The sequence below is a fragment of the Armigeres subalbatus genome, chromosome 1 (assembly GCF_024139115.2).
Source record: "Armigeres subalbatus isolate Guangzhou_Male chromosome 1, GZ_Asu_2, whole genome shotgun sequence".
Taxonomy (NCBI): domain Eukaryota; kingdom Metazoa; phylum Arthropoda; class Insecta; order Diptera; family Culicidae; genus Armigeres; species Armigeres subalbatus.
Genome location: NC_085139.1, coordinates 241172716 through 241195847, shown reverse-complemented (window position 1 = coordinate 241195847; position 23132 = coordinate 241172716). Strand labels below are relative to the sequence as shown.

Genomic DNA, 23132 nt, shown 5'->3' with positions numbered 1-23132 from the left:
TTGAATTTCCCATTTATCCATCGTCCTGTTAAATATTTACAACTATACATGTATTTTTTTCCAATAACGGCATTTAAGCCCCACTGTAAAAGTACTCTTGCTTTTACTACCATGTACTAATTAATCAATAATTTGAACTATCGGCATTGAAGCCTAATTTTTCGGCATTTAAGCCAACGGAATTGAATCCATCTTCATCGGCATCTAAGCCACTAATCAACATAAATCCATCAATTCATTTTCTTCGGCATTTAAGCCATATACATTTACTACGGCATTTAAGCCTTTTGCTTAGACACTTTTAATAGTGGAACTCAAATATCATCGTATCTTCAAACTACATACCTGTTACTTGGTTTGTGACGGATCAATAACAAAATCGCCTTCGTGATAAGCTTTATTTCCCCAGTCTGACAGATGGTACAGGGGTGTTGCATGGCAGGAGATATTTACATCACACAGGGGTGCCACAGAATCCAATAAACAATGGAATTTCATTTCATAATCTATTAATGACTTGCATATATTATTGCAAACTAATGTAAAATAAATTTAATTTTGTTTATTGAAAAATAGCATAAAATCGAATTTTGCCGTTTTCAGTATTTGAGCCAACATTTTGGTAGCTTGACAGGTCTCCTGCTCGATTGGCTGCTGTTTTTTGACGGTTCGATTGGCGGCACATACCTATCCGCGTTTCTCTTATTCAGGCCTCTAGCAGTAAGCATGCTGGGGACCACTGATCCATACCCACAGAGCAACTACAACTATCCTGTTTGCTATTCATATTCCATCCACACCGAAGCGCCACACACTGACTGATATTCCAACAGTTATGGATAATGAGACAGTCACCCTAGGAGGAACGCAATCATTCAGACAATCAAAAGCCACTATCTGGTTGTGAAGAAACTAAACTTTTATTTTACGAGCCCTCTTTCGTACTTTCAATACCCAATGATCATAAATGCCCAGCAGATGGAACTACCCGTCCATTTTCAAATTCACCACTAGAGGGCAACGCAATCTTCAAACGCTGTATTCCAGAGATAGATGGCACCACGTACATCGCCAAAGGACATCTGTCGAAGATTTTTTTCTCGAGGTATACTGTGGTAATCACACGCTTGAGTATTCCCAAATAAATAACTGGATTAGTCGAAAGTTAATGATAATTACATGATAATTAAAATGCTTTAAACATTGGGGATGAGTGCTACATTGAGAAAATGTAAATCGTGTAAAAAAGAGTCCAGTGTATCGTTATTTGAAGTGAGCGCCGTTGTTTGACTAACAGATTCTCACTAACACGACTCTGCCTTTTGAATTTACCACTCTAAGAGGTTCTAGCTGATTAGAGAACTACTTTCGTCTTGTTTGAAATATTTCCGGGCAACGAATTAACAAATGTTCCGAATTATCTTTTTCCGATTTCGAATCCAAATTATATCGGCATGGACAATTATCTGCAATGAGATCAGTATTATTTGTCAGATTAGTATAAGGGAACATCGACAAATTATGTAACGCTTAGGGGGGTTGACCGAAGTGTGACAATCCATACAAAAATTTTCAATGATTCAAACAAAGGGGTTGTCAGGGGGGGGGGGGGGGGTTGAAAATGGCCAGTTTTTGCGTTACGTAATTAATGGATCTTCCCTAAGTCTCTTTAAGATAATTCTAAAATTTTGTAAGTCATGGAAAAGTTCGGAGTGACAGAACCTTTCGTTTGCCATTACAGGGGTTAGACAAAAAGGTTGAGATAGGTAAAAATAAGTCGAAATTCAAATCAGCATAACTTTGCGTACAATAATCCGATTTTGATAAAACCAGGACCATGAGAAGCGGACACTCTTCTAGTATAGAGAATGGTTCTTGGCACCGCAAATGTTCCGGGTTTTCCGAAGGTATGTTCAAGATGCATTTTTTCAACTGTTTGTCATTTTATGTGACGTTAACTTTCATCATGTTTTATGCTTTCTCCGAAAACTAGAACTAATATGCCGGCGAATGGTGGCTGTAGATCGAGAATCCATCTAAACTACTCAGAGATACGGCCATTTCCGAAGAAAACGGTACCGGGGACATGATGAAATGATAACAGATCGGAATAATGCAAATATGAGTATCTAACTTCGTTGATTTGCGAGACGATGACTATAGAAACATTTCCAGGATGATAGTGTCCACTGCCACCCTTATAGCAGGTTCCATGGGCTTTCCAGGAGGGGCCGGTTTTGACATCATCTGGACCATGCATATATGGGTGTCAAAAATCATGTTTTCCCAAGACGATGAATATAGGATCTTCATTAGAGATATATTTTGAGGACTGTAAAACTCTTTGGCCAATTTGTAACCGGTTCCGGAAGTTCTGCGAAAGTGACATTTGTTCAGGGTGTATGGCCAATCCCATATCGTTTTCACGAAAATGGCCATATCTCTGCGTATACCTTACGGATTTTCGATCTCTAGCCAGCATTGGTCAACATATTAGTTCTGGTTTCTGGGGAAAGCATAAAACATGATGGCAGCAAACGTCATATAAAATTACAAGCAGCATAAAAAATGCATTTTTAACATACCCTCGGAAAACCCGGAACACCACCGGTGGTCAATAGCCAATCAGAGGTTTCGCATAGGGCCAGTATACTAGAAGAGTTTCCGCGTCCGATGGTCCCAGTTTGATCAAATCTACGCAAAGTTATGCTGATTTGAACATCGACAATTCTTCGCCTATCTCAACCTTTTTGTCTAACCCCTGTAGTTGCGCTTCTAGATTTGGCTTCCCTTATAATGGATTCCTATGTTGCAAAAATATTCTGATCCTGTAAACCGGCTTGATGATCCGAGCTTCGTCAGAATTTCGGCTTTTTCGTATTCATCAATTCCACATTATCCTCCTTGAACAGAACTGAAATATGTTGCGACAAGACAATTAGAGATATTCTGACTTGTGGCGTGAGCGTACAGACCAGTTTATGAGTCCTTCAAAGTTACACATGAAATTTCGGCATAAATCGCACTGAACATTCCTCCATTATATCATATTTATATTCACAAAATAACCGAATCAGAAAAATTGTACCATTTGCCTTCGCGGTTGGATACTCGTATTTTGCTGCCAACTCATTCACACATTCATGTGTCGTATATTTTCATGTTCACTGACTTAAAGATAAGTACTTTGATTCTCATTTCTTATTGTGAAAGTTTGCTTAAAAGTAGGGAATTTGAATCACTTTATAGACGCAATACGTATGATTTGCACATTGTTCTGTTTACTCGGGTTATCAACAATTTTCACTTGACTAAATTTAAACAGTTTCAATAAATATAATAAGATCTCTCCTGCTGTCTGTCTGTTTTTCCTCTAAATCACATTTTCCGTTTCAAAGTGAGCAGCCGATGAGGGTGTCGTTCTGTTCCGCGTGGGTAGATCATAAGAATAAAGGGTAAAACTATTTGGAATGCTGCAACTAAGGAACTTATCCAACGAATAATACAATCATAGCCCTACTCTAAAACTGAGTAACGATATGTCTTAGCGGGAATGTTTTTTTGATCAAACAATTCGAACTACATAGCGTACTATCATTCATACTAAGGGACGGCATGTGACGGAATGATTGCAATCGAAATATCTAATCTAGGAAAATAAAGCGTCTCAATTTGTAATAGAAGAAATAAATTCAACCGAAGCTTTTCCCACCTACAGCTTCGTATGTTTGACATTATCGGTCCAGTAGTTCTGAATAGTCATCGCTTCCAGCGAGTTAAGGAACGAGTCATTATCCAAACTGTACATCTCGTCCGAGTTATCCCGGATCGTGCTGTCGTCGATGTACCCACTGGAATCCGGTTCGCTGAGTGTCTGCGGTTTGTTCAGATAGAGATACCTCCGGTAAAGGATTATCAACGCCGCGGATATCCCCGTGAGCAGCCCCAACGATGCCAGGCATATCCCGGAGATGGCCCCCACGTTGAGTCGCTGTTGGCTCCGTGAGCTGCGCCGGTAGTCGTCCTCCTCCAGCGGGTGGTCCTGGTCGTCAATTCCCTCCTGAAGGTCCTGCGTGGAGAAAGCTATCGCCCGCGATATGTAACTGCTCGCATTCGGATTCGGGTTGCCATTGCTCACAAAGTCCCGGAAATCGGTCGACAGGATCTTGCCTATCCGCCGGTCGCTGGCAGGGATCGAATCCGTTCCCGAACTGTCGCTATGGCTGTCAGGAATGTCCGGCTCACTAATGCTACTACTACTGCTAATATTACTATCTTCACTACTGCTAGAACTAAAGCTAATGCTGCTAGTGTTTCTGCTGTCACTGGGCTCCGATGTCTGGAAGTGATCTGCAGCAGATCGACCCACAGATGTTCCATTCAAGGACGACACCTCCTCTGGAATGTTGACATCGGTGATGTTTCCACTTCCTTCATCCGGTTCAACTTCGGGTTGGTGTGCCGAGATCACTCCCATTGGTTCCGTAGTGTTCTCGACGGCGGTCAACATCAGTGTATCCACCAATCGGGTTCCACGATCCGGCATTCGCAGTGATGATGCTTTTATTTCCCTGCAATGGATAAGAATCGTTTCAGCTTCCAACCTCAAAAACTTCTAACCAAATAAAAACTTACTCCCTTTCGACACCCCGGTTGTAGTTCTTCAGCTTCAACGTGGTGATGTTCTGATCATTGCGGGAGAAGATCGTCCCGTTCTTCTTTAGCCTCCCGGAACCGACAGCCGTCACCGACCCCGCTGTCGTTGTTGTCGAACTAATCTCACTCGCCACCATATCTTCGTGCTTTCTGGCGTACCGGGTCACATCCGGCCCGAAGTCCGTACCAGTCAAGCTTCCGCTGGCGAATGTGTCATCATCGTCCAGTGGCATCGGCTCCAGAACGTCGGCTATGCTGTTCATCGTGGGTACGACTCCGCTCGAACTGGACAGGAGCCCGCTGGATGCGGCGGCCATCGGCGGTAGGGATGAAATGAATGAAGGGGAACCTCCTGCGGGCTTACCATTGGTGTTTGCGCTGGAGGAGCTGAGCACCGAGGTACCGCCAGCCGATGACGATGGTGGTGATGCAAGCTCGTTGGCCCGCTTGAGATATGTAGATTTGTTGCCGTTCTCTTCCAGCTTTGATGAGAGCTTCGCCGGGTAGGAATCAACCGAACTGAGTGGGGTGCATTCGATGAGAACCACTGGAATGAAGGAGGCGATGGTAAATTATTTATGATCGAGTTTCTTGAGAGATTGGAAAAAAGTGCCGTGTAGACTCTTCTTAGCATAATAAAAATGTTTTCAATTTGCATTCGGTGAACTTATTTCCACAATGATTTTCATATCGGGAAATAAACACATTTTATAACTTCGTATCATAAAAATCATGTGGAATACTTTGATATGGGATACCAATTTTCACACAAAAAGCTGCTGGCAGCATCTGACAGTTCGTAACAGCATCACGAGCCACGATAGTAGATGTAGGGGCAGTTAGTTCTATCTCGCCCGCCGGTGATGCCGATCGTCGGCAGTGCGCCGCGTGTTATATGAGTAAAATAAATTACAATCCAACTATACCGATAGTGGTATCATTCGAAGTGCGCCAATAAACTAATTATTCTAGTGACCGTATCACTGCTGTTACTGTTATCGCGTAGTTTATCCGAAACGTTCAGTTGCGGGTACTCTCGCTGAAGTGCGAACCGGGAGTATCCCGCATTTTGGTCCTGGCGATCCGGATTTGCCAGATCCGTGAAGACGTTTTGTTCGGATAATCCTAGGGATAATCGCGCGTGGCTTGGGTTCGATACACGGAAGAAAAAAAGTACCCTAAATTGAGTATTTTTAAACTTACTTTTGAGTTATTTTTTCTCTTCTCTTTCATCCACTCTTTCTTTTGTTGTCAAAAACAAAAGAGCCAAACAATCCAACGACGCCAGTTCAATACGGGAAGCCAATTTTGAGTTTTATTACCTGAGGTCGAAATTGAGTGAATTAAACTTAAATTTGGGTCAATTAATTTTCCGTTGGGTACTTTTTTAACATGGGAGTAAAGGCAAACTACTTCGACCCTACTTACTCAATTTTGGCTTCCCGTACGGATGTTCGAGGTTGGGTGAATTAAACCCACTATTGGGTAGTTTATTTCTTCCGTGTAGGTCATCGATGGTGTGGTGCCTAAGTCCGACACTGGGCGAGAAATTATAAGAAAGGGCAATACGGGCCTGGATATGGGGGATTAAAAGAAAGGGATATAAATAAACATATATTGTTGGATATTATCTGAAAAACAGGTTGTGTTTTATTGTCCGTATTTTGGAGAGAACTTCTGGACTGCGGTTACCACATTTGGCGACGAGGGTGAGCGTGCCGTGGAAGAATAAAGGTAAGACCGAAGGAAAAACATTTTAAATAGGGAAAACGGGGAAATTTTATTTGTTTGATTATGGCGTGAATTGAGGTTATGTTTTTGTTTGGTTCTCAGGAGTATACACTAAACTACACCTGTAGTAGCTGCTGTATCGCAGCGGAAACGAAGGCTACCAGATTAGCTACAAGAGCGGTAGAATCGATACTACACTACCAAAGGGTAGTAGCTGTAAAGAACAGCGATAAAAGCCACCAGAGAGCGGCGGCTGCCAGTCAGCGAGTTGTAGGTCATTTGAAAGTGACGGCTCGGAAGCAAAACTATCTACTGAAACGTAGAGCCTATTAAGAGCAGTGAGTTTGATACCATTTCGAAGTGGCTGTTTTATCCAACGCAAAGCAGATTGGAAGCAAAAGCTTCACTGACTGTCAGCGAAAGAAATAATAATATTGACAAATTGTAACCGATTGGTAAGTTGATTGAAATCACGATGCAAATAATAATAAATAAAAAGAGGAAACTTTTAGGATCTCTAAAACATTCCCGGCGATGGAAAAGTGGGATATTCCGCAGTTCAAATTTAAGTCCCTCTCAAGAAATATCGTGCGTGATGAGTGGATAAAGTATAAAAGGAACTTCGGCTACATAGTATCCGCCACCAATGAGACGAACAAGACACGCATACGAAACATTCTACTAGCGAAGGGCGGACCAGACCTCCAGGAGGTATTCGCATCAATACCGGGTGCCGATGAAGAAGAAGATGCAGAGAAATCGATTGATCCGTACGCTGTTGCATTAGAGAAATTAGATTCGTACTTTTCACCGAAGCAACACGATACGTTCGAACGGAACCGGTTTTGGCTATTGAAACCGAACCCTGAAGAATCTCTTGAGAAGTTTATGCTCCGCTGTCATGACCAGGCGAACAAATGCGATTTTGGGAAATCAACTGAGGAAAGCAGATCAATTAGCGTGATCGACAAAGTGATCCTTTTTGCGCCCACTCAGCTCAAGGAGCAGCTACTGCAACGTGATTCGTTGAGTATTGATGATGTCACGAAGATTGTAACAACCTACGAATCGGTGAAACAGCAGGCCGAATCGATGAGCATTCATGCCGCGAGTTCTGCAAATCCTTCGACAACCTATGAACCATTCGAAGGTATAAATAGAATTCAGCAAAACTCCTCAAAAGAGTGCACACGGTGTGGGCGTAGAGGGCATTTTGCGACAGACATTTCCTGTCCTGCTCGCGGTAAAGAGTGCAATAAATGTAAGCGAATAGGGCACTTCGCAACTCAGTGCCGCACCATTCTAACATCGAAACGGAAATACGTAGGTACGACTCGTGGCGGGAAACGATTCCAACCCGAGCGGGTTCGTGAAATTGAAGTTTACAAACATGACGAAGATAAATGTAATGAGAGCACAAGTCAAAACTTCATATTCCAAATCAGTTACTATGGCTAGATGTCGGAGGCGTTCTGCTGCAAGTTCTAGTTGATTCAGGATGCAAAAAGAATATAGTCGATGAGAAGTCTTGGGAATATCTGAAAGCCAATTCAGCCAAGGGAACCAACAAAAAGAATGTGATGAGGTTTTCTTGCCGTACGGTGATCAGACAAAATCATTAACTGTACTGAGTAAATTTGAAACCATGGTGAAAATTGTAGACGCAGGGCAGGTTTATGAGAAGGTAAAGATAAAAATAGTTCTTGAAGTTAGTCCTATTTGAATATAATATTAATTTCAGGAAACAACGTTCTACGTTGTTAAAGGTGGACAGCAATGTTTACTAGGTCGTGCAACTGCTACAGATTTGGGGGTGTTGGTCATTGGCATGCCTAGTTCACATGGAGTGGCATCGCTTGAAATGACCTCCAAATATTGTTTCCCTAAAATGAAAGGTATCAAGGTTAGTATTCCCATCGATCCCACGGTCAACCCAGTTTGTCAACATCCCCGAAGGCCACCTATTGCGCTTACGACCAGAATAGAAGAGAAATTAAAATCCTTACTTGCCAATGACATCATTGAACCGGTTGAAGGGGGTTGCCAATGGGTGTCCCCGTTAGTTACAGTGGTAAAAGACAACGGCGACTTACGCCTATGCGTAGACATGCGTAGAGCAAACGCGGCAATCCTCAGAGAAAGACACATGATGCCAACTATTGAGGATTTTCTTCCCAGATTCACGTCAGCAAACTTTTTTAGTAGGCTAGACATAAAAGAGGCTTTTCACCAAGTCAAACTAGATGAAAGCAGCCGGTACATTACAACGTTTATCACGCACATTGGTTTATTTCGATATAAACGACTCATGTACGGTATAGTTATTGCACCGGAGATATTCCAGCGGATTCTTGAGCAGATCCTTAGCCGCTGCAGTAAATTTGCTGTCAACTTCATTGATGACATTTTTATCTTCACGGAAACTGAAGAGAAACACGATGAAGCTCTAAAAGTTGTACTGTCTACACTCCGTGATTATGGGGTACTGTTGAACAAGGACAAATGTATATTCAAGGTTACGACATTGGATTTTTTGGGTCATACCATTTCATCGGAGGGTATACTACCATCGAGTAAAAAGATCGAAGCACTGACAAAGTTTCGTCCCCCCACCAATCAAGAAGAGTTGCGAAGCTTCCTTGGTCTAGTGACTTATATAGGACGTTTCCTACCGGACCTAGCGACCACAACTGTGCCTTTACGAGAACTTACGCATTCTGGGGTGAAATTTTCTTGGGGAGAAGACCAACGACAAGCATTTGAAAAACTAATTAAAATGATTGCTAATGTCAAACTCCTAAGATTCTTTGATAGCTCTCTAAGAACGCGTGTTATCGCCGACGCTTCACCAGTGGCTCGTGGAGCCGTTCTGCTTCAGTTCGAGGGTACAACAGATGATGATCCTCGTCCGATTGCATATGCGAGCAAGTCTAACACCAACTGAACGCAGATACTGCCAAACCGAGAAGGAAGCTCTCGCGTTGGTTTGGGCAGTGGAGCGTTTTTCGTGCTGGGTCGCACTTTCGAGCTGGAAACGGACCACAAGCCGTTGGAAGCAATATTCAAACCGACTTCTCGACCGTACTCAAGAATAGAACGATGGGTGCTCCGTTTGCAATCGTTTTCTTTAACCGTAAAGTATCGCAAGGGTTCGAGTAATATTGCGGACCCGTTATCGCGACTAGTGGTTGAAAATGTATGTGAGGATTTCGACGCTGAGAATAAGTTTATGGTCCTGGCGATTCTAGAATCAGCAGCGATCGACATCGAAGAGCTTGAGGAGTCAACGGAAACAGATCCAATTCTAGCTGCGGTAGAAAAGTGTCTATATTTGGGCTTGTGGGATACACCAGAAGTCAAACCATACGCACCGTTCAAAAGCGAGTTGGGGTTAGTAGGAAATGTGATTGTCCATGGCGACAAACTAGTCGTGCCGCTGAAGTTGCGGTCAAGAATGTTGGATTTGGCTCACGAAGGGCACCCTGGCGAATCCGTCATGAAACGTCGTCTGAGGGATCGAGTTTGGTGGCCTGGGATGGATCGCGAAGTTACCAGTCGCGTTGTAAATTGTGAAGGATGCCGTTTAGTCTCAATTCCAAACAAACCTGAACCAATGCTTCGGCGGCAATTGCCGTGCAAACCATGGGTCGATATAGCCATCGATTTCTTGGGACCAATGCCAAGTGGTGTATACTTACTGGTGGTTATCGACTACTATAGTCGTTACAAAGAAGTTGAGATTATGCACAAGATCACGGCTAAAGAAACGGTTACAAGGTTGAACAGCATCTTCACTCGTTTAGGTTACCCACGAACGATTACGTTAGACAATGCAAAACAATTTGTTGGCATTGAACTCGAGGAATACAGCCGGAAGCATGGCATACACTTGAACCACTCGACACCATATTGGCCCCAGGAAAATGGGCTGGTAGAAAGGCAGAATAGGTCACTACTAAAACGGCTGCAAATCAGTAATGCCCTTGGTAGGAATTGGGTCCAAGATCTACAAGAGTACTTAGTGATGTACTACACCACACCGCATTCAACGACAGGCCGCACTCCAACCGAAATCCTCTACGTCAGGACAATCAGATCCAAAATCCCAGCTTTTCAGGACATCGAGAAGGCGCCATCATTTTCTGATGTTGCAGACAGAGATCGTTTGTTAAAGGAAAAGGGGAAGGAAAATGAAGATATACGTAGAAGAGCACGGAAATCGTCTATTGATCTCGGAGACACCGTATTGATGCAGAACCTCTTGCCTGGCAATAAGCTCGTTCCGGACCACGAGTAACAATTGAGGATTTGGAAAGCGGGAAATCGTACGACCGAAACGTTTCCCATTTAAAGAAAGTACCAGAACCAGCACAAGTTTCTACAGACGTTACAGAAACTCCAAAGGATGATATTCAGCGAGCTATGATCCAAGAAGTAAGTGACGACACTTCAGAGGAGGATTTCGCCGGTTTCGAAAATGAGGCAGCAACAGTTAGAAAATCAGTTCAGGAGTCGATAAACAGGAAACAGAGAACTCGCAAACCGCCGACTAGATTTAATGATTACCAACTTTGATACTTAATTTGATTAAAGGGGAGATGTGGTGCCTAAGTCCGACACTGGGCGAGAAATTATAAGAAAGGGCAATACGGGCCTGGATATGAAGGAGTAAAAGAAAGGGATATAAATAAACATATATTATTGGATATTATCTGGAAAACAGATTGTGTTTTATTGTCCGTATTTGGAGAGAACTTCTGAACTGCGGTTACCACAGATGGCATAAAGCTTAGTATGCAGTCACGCAGTCACAAAATGCAGTTCTCAAGGAAAATATTCAAGGAAAATTTGATCTAATTACCGAAGTAACTTTGGCGATTGAAAGCAATCGTAAAAGTAGGCGAGAAATATATGGTGCCTATTCGTCAATCAATTTGGCAAAATGTCATCAATCAAGGAAAGTGAGTTCAAAATAATCTGTGCTTTAATTCTAGATTGAGTCACCGGTACTAATGCACTAATTTTCTTCTTTTTTATGTACTAATTTTCTAGCAGTTTGGAGAAGTGAATGTTCGGTCGGAATTCGCTATTCTGGAATTGAGACCGATGCAACGGTGGTGGCATTTAAGGCCAAGAGCTACAGTTCAGAAACCACAATTCAACGTCTGTTCATTATCGACCTTTTTGTAGGCCAAGCTGTGAGGATTAGTACTACAGGGAATAGAATTTTCAGAATTTTTTTTGAGCACTACTCCCATATACGAGTGAAATGGATGCAAGTCAAAATCTTTAAATATTTATTATTAAATGGTTCATCATCACTTTAATTTGTCTTTCTAAATTTACTGGGCCTGCAGGAAGTTTGAACTGCAGGAAACTGCTGTGGCGAACAAACTTTATTACTGCGATAGTCTTCTGTTGTACACTCGTCGTTGGCTTTATTAACTACTGATGGTACAATTAATTGTGCATGGGCAAACAGTCAAGAGAGATTTTGGCTCTTACTAATGTGCATGAAGAGATTGAGTGTCCAGCTGTATTTAGTTCAGTAATTCATTTAGGGTTACTTCTTTAGTTTTAGAGCTTTCCTGGCATTCCGCCCACCATTGAAATCTAATTTTCAATACTAACTCCTATCCGTGGCAGGTTTCTATTTCTAACATTATTACAAATTCAAACAAATATTCAATTCTTTCATATAGGGGTTCCATTCCCGGAAACGATTTCCCGGGAAATCAATTTTCCCGGGATTCCCGATTCCCGGGATGTACACTTTAGCTTCCCGAATTTCCCGGGAAATTATTTTTTTAAGTATTTACCAATTTTTGGAGACGACTGTGATTTAAAGTATTTGGAAATCCTTTTCTTATTTTGCAAATTTGATGAGGGAGTATCAATTATATTTTTGACAAACATGTTCTCACTGTTCCCACAATGAAATTACTATTTAATAGCATATTTCGCTTTCAAAGTAGAATACTCCCTCTATTATAAAAAAATAAAAAGTTTCTATCTGTAGATGCAACAGTACTGTACAGTACAACCGTAATGCGTGTTGAAGGGAAGCGAAGCAAAGCATAAGTTTCCATCGGTCCTTTATTAAGGCCGTTACAAATATTTAATTAACATTTTGTTCTACTGGTCTCCGAAAGGTCAAGGGGGGGGTGGTATAATAAAAAATAAATATTAAAATGAAAAAAAATATAAAAGCTCCTCGGATTTGTTAAAATCTAACTGCGATGGTAGCATGCTGTGACCCCGAATAAACGTACATTTTCACGGTCCTTCATCTTATATATAAAAATGAAATGGTCTGTGTTCGAATCCGCATAACTCGAAAACGGCTGGATGGGTTTTTTTCATTTCTTCAGCAGAAACATTCGTTATAGTTTCCGACGGGTTTATATGATATTTCCTAATGGGAAAATTACGAGTAAGGTTGAGGAAACCGTGAATAACTAAAATTGTGATTCCTATGCGAACTTTGCATGGGAAGTTTACAGCGCCCTTTTTCGCCTACTATGCAGGACAACGTCTGCTGGGTCAACTAGTTTTTAATAAAAATTAAACAAAGTTAAAGAAAAGTTCAGATTTTCCATTAAGTTACCATTCAAAATTGAAATCTATATTCGTCGCCATTCCTCCTCAAGCTATACATAGCGGTGAGGGTTTCACGAACCCAGCGTTACAAATGGATGATCAAGGCGAATCGGTTCGTATCTAATTCGTATCGATCCCTATTGTGGCATTGCTCCTCCTGGATGTGCAAGTCGTACGGATGAGGAACTTGAATGTCAATATTACCGAAATTAAAGGCGGATGGTCGTGTTTTTCTCTGCTGTCAACAACTCGGATTCAAAACGGTAGATCCACATTTTTCGAAGGTGTAGCGGTCGGATAAGGACCCCACGATCAACCAAGGGTATCCAGCCAAGACGAGAAGAGTCGCAAGGAAGAACGCAATCCCTGTGCAGAAGATACTCGCCGAGGTTCTCTGGTTGAGCTTATAGGATAAGTAGGGCTCAGTCCATGATAAGATGTTAAAGAGCGGTGTGTAAACACAATTGATACTACAATGACGTAAGTAGAACATACAAACATCGTGCAATTTTTCAACAAGGGCGTAGAGTTTAAGCTGACATAATATTGTCTATTGATTTTAGGTGATTATACAATCAAGCCATGTGGTGAATTTTAAATTCACCACACGATTTTCTTCTCCTATTATCAAAAGCTCAAATGTAGCGTAATAACTTTAGTACAATGCTGAAATTGAAGTCGATTGTTCAGCATAAGTATGCAAACGATCTACGGATGTTTCATCTACATGAGCGTTGTGGTTCTCTCAATTCGTGCTCTTGAAAAATCACTAGAAAAAGCACGTGGCTTCCAAGATGGCCGATTTGTGGCTTTGTTGTATAACCACCATGAGCATGAGCATTATGACCGTATAAGTCATGTAGCGGACTGCGCCGCCACCGACATTTTGGCGAGCATCGTTGATCTATGCATAATGTCTAACGCCGATTTGTTAGAGTCTACATTATAAATCCCCTATTATTACAACTTCACGAAATACCTACGTCCGGGAACAGACGGCTCTGGCAGGTTTTGTTCTATCATTGGCCGGGAGTGTTTTTCGACCGAAATTGATGAAATTTGGCCACAATATTCTTTGATATGCAAAGAATGTTTGGGCCAAATTTGAGCATAATCAGGCATAAAAGAACCCCTGACAATAGTAGAACAAAACCTGCCAAAGCCGTCATTACCCCTATTACAATTTTTCAGAATATCAGAAATGATTCATATTGTGTGGCGAGATTTGAATTGAGTCATGAATATGGCCGTTCTAAATTTGTAGAATCGAATCACGAAAAAAAGTGTAATTTAAAACTCACAATTTTTGCATGATTTGTGAAACTTCAGTGAAAAATCAGTTTCAGAATATTGTTTTAAATAATTCAAAAAAACCGCTTTGTTTAACTGTTTCTGAATTTTAGAAAATCTTTTACAGGAAATTTTTGTAAATCATTGTAAATCGTTTAACTTCACGTAGAAGTAACACACACGAAATCATTAATTTAGTGTACTACCCTTGGTGGGGCATCCATCAATTAAGCTGTTATTGGTCGACGGTACAGCAGCAGTGCCTTTCTCTGCTTTGTTCTCTCCGAGGCAGCCAAGTTGGTTGCGACGAGACGGACGCAATGAGAAAACAGAACTGTGCAATAAAAATGCTATTCGCCTAAATGTGGGAGTCATATTAGAAATTTGGGGTCGGTGTTCGTGGCTAGCGAATGCTTCCGCACGCGCTGGGTTATGAGCACGTCAAACCACCTTCGTTTTGCCAGTGGAAATATATCAGCTTCCACACTGATAGTCGTCCCTACCCCTTCATACGGGAGCTTGGCAGAAGGAAGGTCGTGCGATATGTGCCATCACAAATATTGCCCTCCGCTCGCTTTCAAATCGACTTCTATAAAAACATTCTTCATGCCTGCCGTATCCTAACGGAACTATCAATTCTATACTTTCGCCTCTAATGCTATCATGAACATGTACGTCCAAGTTTGGAAGATGATATTAGCATTTCCATATCATTAGGAAATTCTCGTAAAAAAAATCAAATTTGTCTATTTTTATTCGAAATTTATAATATTTTCCCGAGAAAAAATTAAATAATATTTGAAAATTATGAAGAATGTGATTATGGTCAATATGATTGAGATTTTCTACAATATGAAGATGGTGTCAGCTAGATACACACTGGAATCATTTTACAGGTTTCAATGATTTTCGATAAAATTCAACGAAATCGAAATCAGCAGTATTGTTCGGTGTTTGTTTCACAGATATTCTGTGATTATTTACTTTATTTAACTGTCAAAATAACATAAATTGCTTAGCTCAGGCATATTGCCCTCCATCTCCCATAAGTTATATCAATGCAAATGTGTGAGAGTAAATTGTGTTACGACGATGATTATCGCGATAATGGTTTCAGGCACAAAACATAGGGGTAATGACGGCTTTGGCAGGTTTTGTTCTATTATTGTCAGGGGTTTTTATGACTGATTATGCTCAAATTTGGCATAAACATTCTTTGCATATCAAAGAATATTGTGGCCAAATTTCATAAAATTCGGTCGACAAAACCCCCTGCCAATAATAGAACAAAACCTGCCAAAGCCGTCTGTTCCCCTATGTTGTAAGTAAAAGTTTTATATTTTTAACGTATTATGGGTTTTAGATCGTTGAGATCCAAGTATGCTGTTTTGTGGAGAAGAAGTATTTTTCTCGCGTCAAAATTTCGGATCACGAATCTTAGGCCGAAATGCACAAATCGGCTGGTGTTTCAGGATTGATTGTTTCAGCTGATTGTTAGTGGCAGCAGATACCTATTTCTTTGCAGTATACCTTAATAATAACGGGTAATAATTGAAAGCCATCTTTTGGGAAGGATGACGCTTTGGAAGTTGGCATAGCGATTACTGTTTCATATACAAACGAGAAGAAAAAATTGGATATAAAAATTATCGGAGCTTCAGTTGGCGGAGGACATCAGAGAAGGATTTCAAAGCTACTGCCATATCAGATGTGAAGCATAAAATATATTGGAAGCTAGTGCGATTTTTTTTCGAAAATGAAGGAGTTGGAAAGCATTTATAAAGTATTTATCTCACACATTTTAAATAAGATAATGTCCAGAAATAACAGGAGTTTGATAAGTATCTTTTTCATGTCATCACTTCGTCTTCTCCTTCAATGGCTCTACATTCCAACTGAAACTTGGCCTGCTTTTCAACTTAGTATTCTATTAGCATTTCTTAAGCTATTGATTGAAAGCTTTTCTATGCCCGCCTTTGCATGAGTATGTATCTTATGTGGCAAGTACAATGGATACACTATGTCCAGGGAGTCGAGAATGTTTCCAACCCGAAAACATCCTAGACCGGACCGAGAATCGAACTCGCCATCTCCGGATTGGCAATCCTACGCCTTTGCTCGCAAGGCTACTGGAGACCAGGCATTGCATTTTATCCCATCATTCGATCTTCTGAGCAAAGATACTGATGATATCCAGGGATATCGATCTTAGTTATCTATCTGCTCAGTAAACAAAGTGCAATGTTTGCCATGGAGAAACATTTTTTCACTGTTTTTGTTGTAGCAACGCCCTCGCAACGTGAACAAACCCCGAAACACGCTGGCTATCTGGATCATCATTGAATGCTCAAATGATAATATCTTTCCAGGGTGCTCTTTGATTAGGGATAATATCTTTGCATAAGCAAAGATAATATCCTGTGCTCAGATGATATTGCAATGCCTGCTGGAGACCCAATGTTATCACTATTATTTGTTTCTTTCATAATTTTCAGGTATTTTCTAAATTATCTTAACCTTAATCTGAAGTGGGGAATCTGTATCGGAAAATGATGTTTCCGTCAATTCGTATTCTGTGTAAACATCCATTATATGCGAATCATATTAATTGAAGTTTTGAGACCTTTTTTAAACAAATGTTATACATATTTGACGGCTTTGGGAATACAAAGTGCTTAAAATGTGGTTCACCGATCTTTTTCTATATACCAATTACTGCAATATTTTTCCTAGTTCTTTAAGAACTTTCATACGTTTAAATTTTTTTGGGTGTAGCTATGAAAACACAATTACATATTAGGATTATGATCTGATACCAGCATTCGATTGATTAGTTAACTATGTAGAGTGGATTTTTGATATCACAGGAATTCATATATTCCTATGTTTATTTTCATCGTTATGTTATTTGTCCATATAGCTATATTCCACTTGTCTCTTTTAAATGTATAAAAAGTATGTTTGTTCATTTGAATTTTTTTTTTTTTTTGATAGTCAATATTTTTTATATATGTACTCATGTTATAATGTATGATACTGCTCTCCATCTTTTTATTTCATCTTTTCAGAAATCAAAAAGACTATTTTTCGATCCTTGAGCCAGAACGAAGCATATTCCCCGAATTAACCCAGGAATTGTTGGTTTTTCGTCTCTGACGACAGCATAAATCTAAAACTAGCTGATGTTGAAGAAAGGTCATCCAGGACAAACGAATTGAAACTTGGTGAGAGAATTCCATTATATACTTTTACCAAATTATATTGCAACTATATGATTATAAACTATAAAAAAACCATCAGGGCACCCGATTGAAGCGATTTGGATAGGAAGAGTGGAATCGCCAACTTCCTATTGTTAACATCTCGTGGATAAAGGGCGGGCTCTTCTCCCCATCTATTGGGTCAATCTGGAAAACGAGGGCTAGATTATATTATTGTATGTACGAACTTTCTTCTGGAAGGAGATTCTCTATTTATCCCGTGGATTCGCATAAGTGTCTCTGCTTATGGAACCACCCCACCCATTTTTGGCCCTTCATACAGGAGTTTGATGAAATACAAACAATAATATAATCATGATCAAATCGTTTGTCAGATATGGCCAGTGCTATCGGCAGGTGCCTTGCTACAATAGATGGTAGTATCATCATCATCATCATCATTATGGGTTTTAGATCGTTTTCATCGCTTTTGTTTCTTTTCTTTCTCGTTCCAGAGAGCGAGTAATGGCGCTTGAACCTATGCTGATATGTACACTGATGGACATATAAGCCTTGTCATGTTTTCATAGTAATCTGTATGCATGAATACTTTTGCCCATCAGTATATATGCCAGGGCACTAGACTAAAAACTGTGTGCCATCCCAAGACGTCGAGGACCCATGGAGTGTACATTAATCTTCTTAGCAAGTCACTCCCAACGATTCGTCAATCATCTTTTCCCCTGCATGTGAAACGGATGGTACGGCTGTCCCCGTTTCTTCCTTTCGTAGATTCAAAGCTCTTCGTTGATCATGTTATTTATTACTAAATAATCTGATTGCCGAGGATTTATGGATTATCTCCCAAATTCAAGCCTACACGGTGGGCCTGGCCAATACTTGTGTCATATTTATGATGGGCTGTAAATATTAATGCAGACAAGAAAATGCTCGGAAATACAACCTACATTTCCAGGATGCTTTTCAATACTGGCTGTGCATGTGCTAAGGCAAGACAAGACAAATGCTCCTCGGATTTGTTAAAGAATGTTTTGGAAATCCACAAAAACAATTATTTTGTTGTCCCCTCAAAATATTATTTTTTGGCAAAAAAATCCGAAGGGGGGGGGGGGACCGAATAGATTTTAAATATTTGTATCGAAATGTATTTGAAGTCGAAATAAAAATCTAATATTTGATGAAATTTTCCAATAGCAAGAACAAAGTTATTTAACTGTGTTGTTTAACTGTGTTATTAACTTATTTTCTCCAAGACGCTGATATTTAAGCAAGGGCAGTGACGGCTTTGGTAGGTTTATTGTCAGAGGTTTATTTTTAAGACTTTCAATACTTTTTGATTCAAAACCCGATACGGGTTCCAAACAGACTCATGTTCCGAACATTTATTTTTGTTTTAATATATGTCATCTTTCTAAATTATAATGAATTATTGAGAATTCACTGTATCCATACACAGTACAAAAGTTAAGCTATTTTAGGTCTTTACTATAAGGTCATTACACCAGTTTAATAACAAAAATTCGCCAAACTTATGCAATTGTATGCGTTTCTGGTGCTGCTCGGAATTTCAAACAGAATTTGACAGAAAGAATCATTTAATTTTGATAGTTAGGATTTTTAAGGTACGACCATAAAACGCTCGTCTGAAAGTATTTTATCGCTTTTAATACATTGAATGCTTACACACTTCAAATTCAAAGGCGAAATGTGCTCAAGTGTTCGTATTATAAATCAAATTTGACCAGAATATTGTTTGCATTAAGAAAATATACGGATGAGTACCAGAATGGTTGATGTTAGAAACCTTCCGGCAATAACAGAACAAATCTTGTCAAAGCTGTCTTCTCCTTCATATCAAGGAAGGATCAAGGAATCATCTGGACACAGCAGATCTTACTCTCTAACAAGAGCAGGTGCTAAAACTTCGCCATCTGATGCTCATGATATAGCGAACATTTTGCAGACAAAGGTTACACTTAACGAACTAAACAGAGAAAATTTTTCAGACTTTTCAACAACTCTTTAATCATTTTTGCACAATGTAGCAAGTATCAATTCCTTGAGTCGAGAGTATATTTTAATCCTAAGTTATTATTTCACGTTACGATTTTTAGTTTCACATATTTGTTTTATTTCCCGGGATCCCGGGAAATCCCGGGAATTTAACATTTTATTTCCCGTTTCCCGGGAAGTTAATTCCCGGGAAAAATGGAACCCCTATAATTCATATCTGCGGCAAATGGTAGTTTTGTCTTCACGATGGGTTTCGCTCGAAAGATCGGAACACGGTAAACCTTGCTTGATCAGGGTGTCTACTTATCTGTCAAAAAAATTCCCTGATTTTTCCGTTTTTTTCAGTTGCTGTACAATAATTTCCAGGTAAAAAAAAACGTGCCATATATAGATTTAGCAGCAAAAGATCAATTGGGGGCAGCAGGGACTATGTCCAAGGGCTTGACGATCCCTCCCCAGGCCATCTGCGAGTTGTGGCGCCTGCCTAGGATGTGGTGGGGTTTGACAGTGGGCCCTGTTAAACCTCTATTAAAAGCTGCATGTATCCGCAAGTAGGCTCCGCCAAAGCGACCGTGTGCCGCTCAAAGCACACAAGCCCAAGTCCTGGTGTTTGGTGGGACGCTAAACAGCCCTGACACGATGGCCCTCCGACGAGACAGGAGGTTTGCGCAGGCCCAATAAGCCGCCTAGAAAACCAATAATTACGAAAAATATAAGAGATAATGCGACTCGATATAATCGGCAAAGACCTAGGTGACGAATAAAGGATCACGATTGGAAGCTTGGAACATGGAACTGCAAGTCGCTAGGTTTCGCAGGTTGCGACAGGATGATCTACGATGAATTACATCCCCGCAACTTCGACGTCGTGGCGCTGCAGGAGATTTGCTGGACAGGACAGAATGTGTGGAAAAGCGGGCATCGGGCGGCTACCTTCTACCAAAGCTGTGGCACCACCAACGAGCTGGGAACCGGCTTCATAGTGCTGGGTAAGATGCGCCAACGCGTGATTGGGTGGCAGCCAATCAACGCAAGGATGTGCAAGCTGAGGATTAAAGGCCGTTTCTTCAACTATAGCATCATCAACGTGCACTGCCCACACGAAGGGAGACCCGATGACGAGAAAGAAGCGTTCTACGCACAGCTGGAGCAGACATACGATGGATGCCCACTGCGGGACGTCAAAATCGTCATCGGTGACATGAACGCGCAGGTAGGAAGGGAGGAAATGTATAGACCGGTCATCGGACCGGATAGTCTGCACACCGTATCGAATGACAACGGCCAACGATGCATAAACTTCGCAGCCTCCCGCGGAATGGTAGTCCGAAGCACCTTCTTTCCCCGCAAAAATATCCACAAGGCCACATGGAGATCACCTAACCAAGAAACGGAAAACCAAATCGACCACGTTCTAATCGACGATAAATTCTTCTCCGACATCACGAACGTCCGCACTTACCGCAGTGCGAATATTGGATCCGACCACTACCTCGTTGCAGTATGCCTGTGCTCAAAACTCTCGACGGTGTACAACACGCGCCGAAGTCGGACGCCACGGCTTAATATTGGGCGGCTACAAGACGGTAGACTAGCCCAAGAATACGCGCAGCAGCTGGAAGTGGCACTCCCAACGGAAGAACAGCTAGGCGCAGCGTCTCTTGAAGATGGCTGGAGAGATATTCGATCCGCCATTGGTAGCACCGCAACCGCTGCACTTGGCACGGTGCCCCCGGATCAGAGAAACGACTGGTATGACGGCGAATGTGAGCGGTTAGTAGAAGAGAAGAATGCAGCATGGGCGAGATTGCTGCAACACCGCACGAGGGCGAACGAGGCACGATATAAACAGGCGCGGAACAGACAAAACTCGATTTTCCGGAGAAAAAAGCGTCAGCAGGAAAATCGAGACCGTGAAGAGACGGAGCAACTGTACCGCGCTAATAACACACGAAAGTTTTATGAGAAGTTGAACCGTTCACGTAAGGGCCACGTGCCACAGCCTGATATGTGTAAGGACATAAACGGGAACCTTCTTACGAACGAGCGTGAGGTGATCCAAAGGTGGCGGCAGCACTACGAAGAACACCTGAATGGCGATGTGGCAGACGAAGATGGCGGTATAGTGATGGACGTGGGAGAACGCGCGCAGGACATAATTCTACCGGCTCCGGATCTCCAGGAAATCCAGGAGGAGATTGGCCGGCTCAAGAACAACAAAGCCCCTGGGGTTGACCAACTACCAGGAGAGCTATTTAAACACGGTGGTGAGGCACTGGCTAGAGCGCTGCACTGGGTCATTACCAAGATTTGGGAGGAGGAAGTTTTGCCGCAGGAGTGGATGGAAGGTGTCGTGTGTCCCATCTACAAAAAGGGCGATAAGCTGGATTGTAGCAACTACCGCGCAATCACATTGCTGAACGCCGCCTACAAGGTACTCTCCCAAATTTTATGCCGTCGACTAGCACCAACTGCAAGGGAGTTCGTGGGGCAGTACCAGGCGGGTTTTATGGGCGAACGCTCCACCACGGACCAGGTGTTCGCCATTCGCCAAGTACTGCAGAAATGCCGCGAATACAACGTGCCCACACATCATCTATTCATCGACTTCAAAGCCGCATATGATACAATCGATCGGGACCAGCTATGGCAGCTAATGCACGAACACGGTTTTCCGGATAAATTGACACGGTTGATCAAAGCGACGATGGATCGGGTGATGTGCGTAGTTCGAGTTTCAGGGGCATTCTCGAGTCCCTTCGTAACCCGCAGAGGGTTACGGCAAGGTGATGGTCTTTCGTGTTTGCTATTCAACATCGCTTTGGAAGGGGTAATACGAAGAGCAGGGATTAACACGAGTGGTACAATTTTCAATAAGTCCGTCCAGCTATTTGGTTTCGCCGACGACATAGATATTATGGCACGTAACTTTGAGAAGATGGAGGAAGCCTACATCAGACTGAAGAGGGAAGCTAAGCGGATCGGACTAGTCATCAACACGTCGAAGACGAAGTACATGATAGGAAGAGGTTCAAGAGAAGACAATGTGAGCCACCCACCGCGAGTTTGCATCGGTGGTGACGAAATCGAGGTGGTAGAAGAATTTGTGTACTTGGGCTCACTGGTGACTGCCGAAAATGACACCAGCAGAGAAATTCGGAGACGCATAGTGGCTGGAAATCGTACGTACTTTGGACTCCGCAAGACGCTCCGATCGAATAGAGTTCGCCGCCGTACCAAACTGACAATCTACAAAACGCTAATTAGACCGGTAGTCCTCTACGGACACGAGACCTGGACGATGCTCGTGGAGGACCAACGCGCACTTGGAGTTTTCGAAAGGAAAGTGCTGCGTACCATCTATGGTGGGGTGCAGATGGCGGACGGTACGTGGAGAAAGCGAATGAACCACGAATTGCATCAGCTGTTGGGAGTACCATCCATCGTTCACACCGCGAAAATCGGACGACTGCGATGGGCCGGGCACGTAGCCAGAATGTCGGACAGTAACCCGGTGAAAATGGTTCTCGACAACGATCCGACGGGTACAAGAAGGCGAGGTGCGCAGCGGGCAAGGTGGATCGATCAGGTGGAAGATGACTTGCGGACCCTCCGTAGACT

The 23132-nt window shown here is 41.9% G+C and overlaps 1 protein-coding gene across 3 annotated transcripts in view; it reads right to left on the bottom strand.

Moving 5' to 3' along the window:
* Positions 1 to 3036: 3036 nt before the first annotated feature.
* LOC134206095 (uncharacterized) overlaps positions 3037 to 23132 on the bottom strand; it is a 175001-nt gene continuing 154905 nt past the window's right edge. For all 3 annotated transcript variants that reach the window (XM_062681791.1, XM_062681792.1, XM_062681793.1), the window contains 2 exons: positions 4636 to 5203; positions 3037 to 4571 (listed from right to left, as the gene is read on the bottom strand). In XM_062681791.1, the coding sequence (XP_062537775.1) occupies positions 3713 to 4571; positions 4636 to 5203 (1427 nt within the window). In that variant the 3' untranslated portion in view covers positions 3037 to 3712. The remainder of the gene's footprint in view (positions 4572 to 4635; positions 5204 to 23132) is intronic.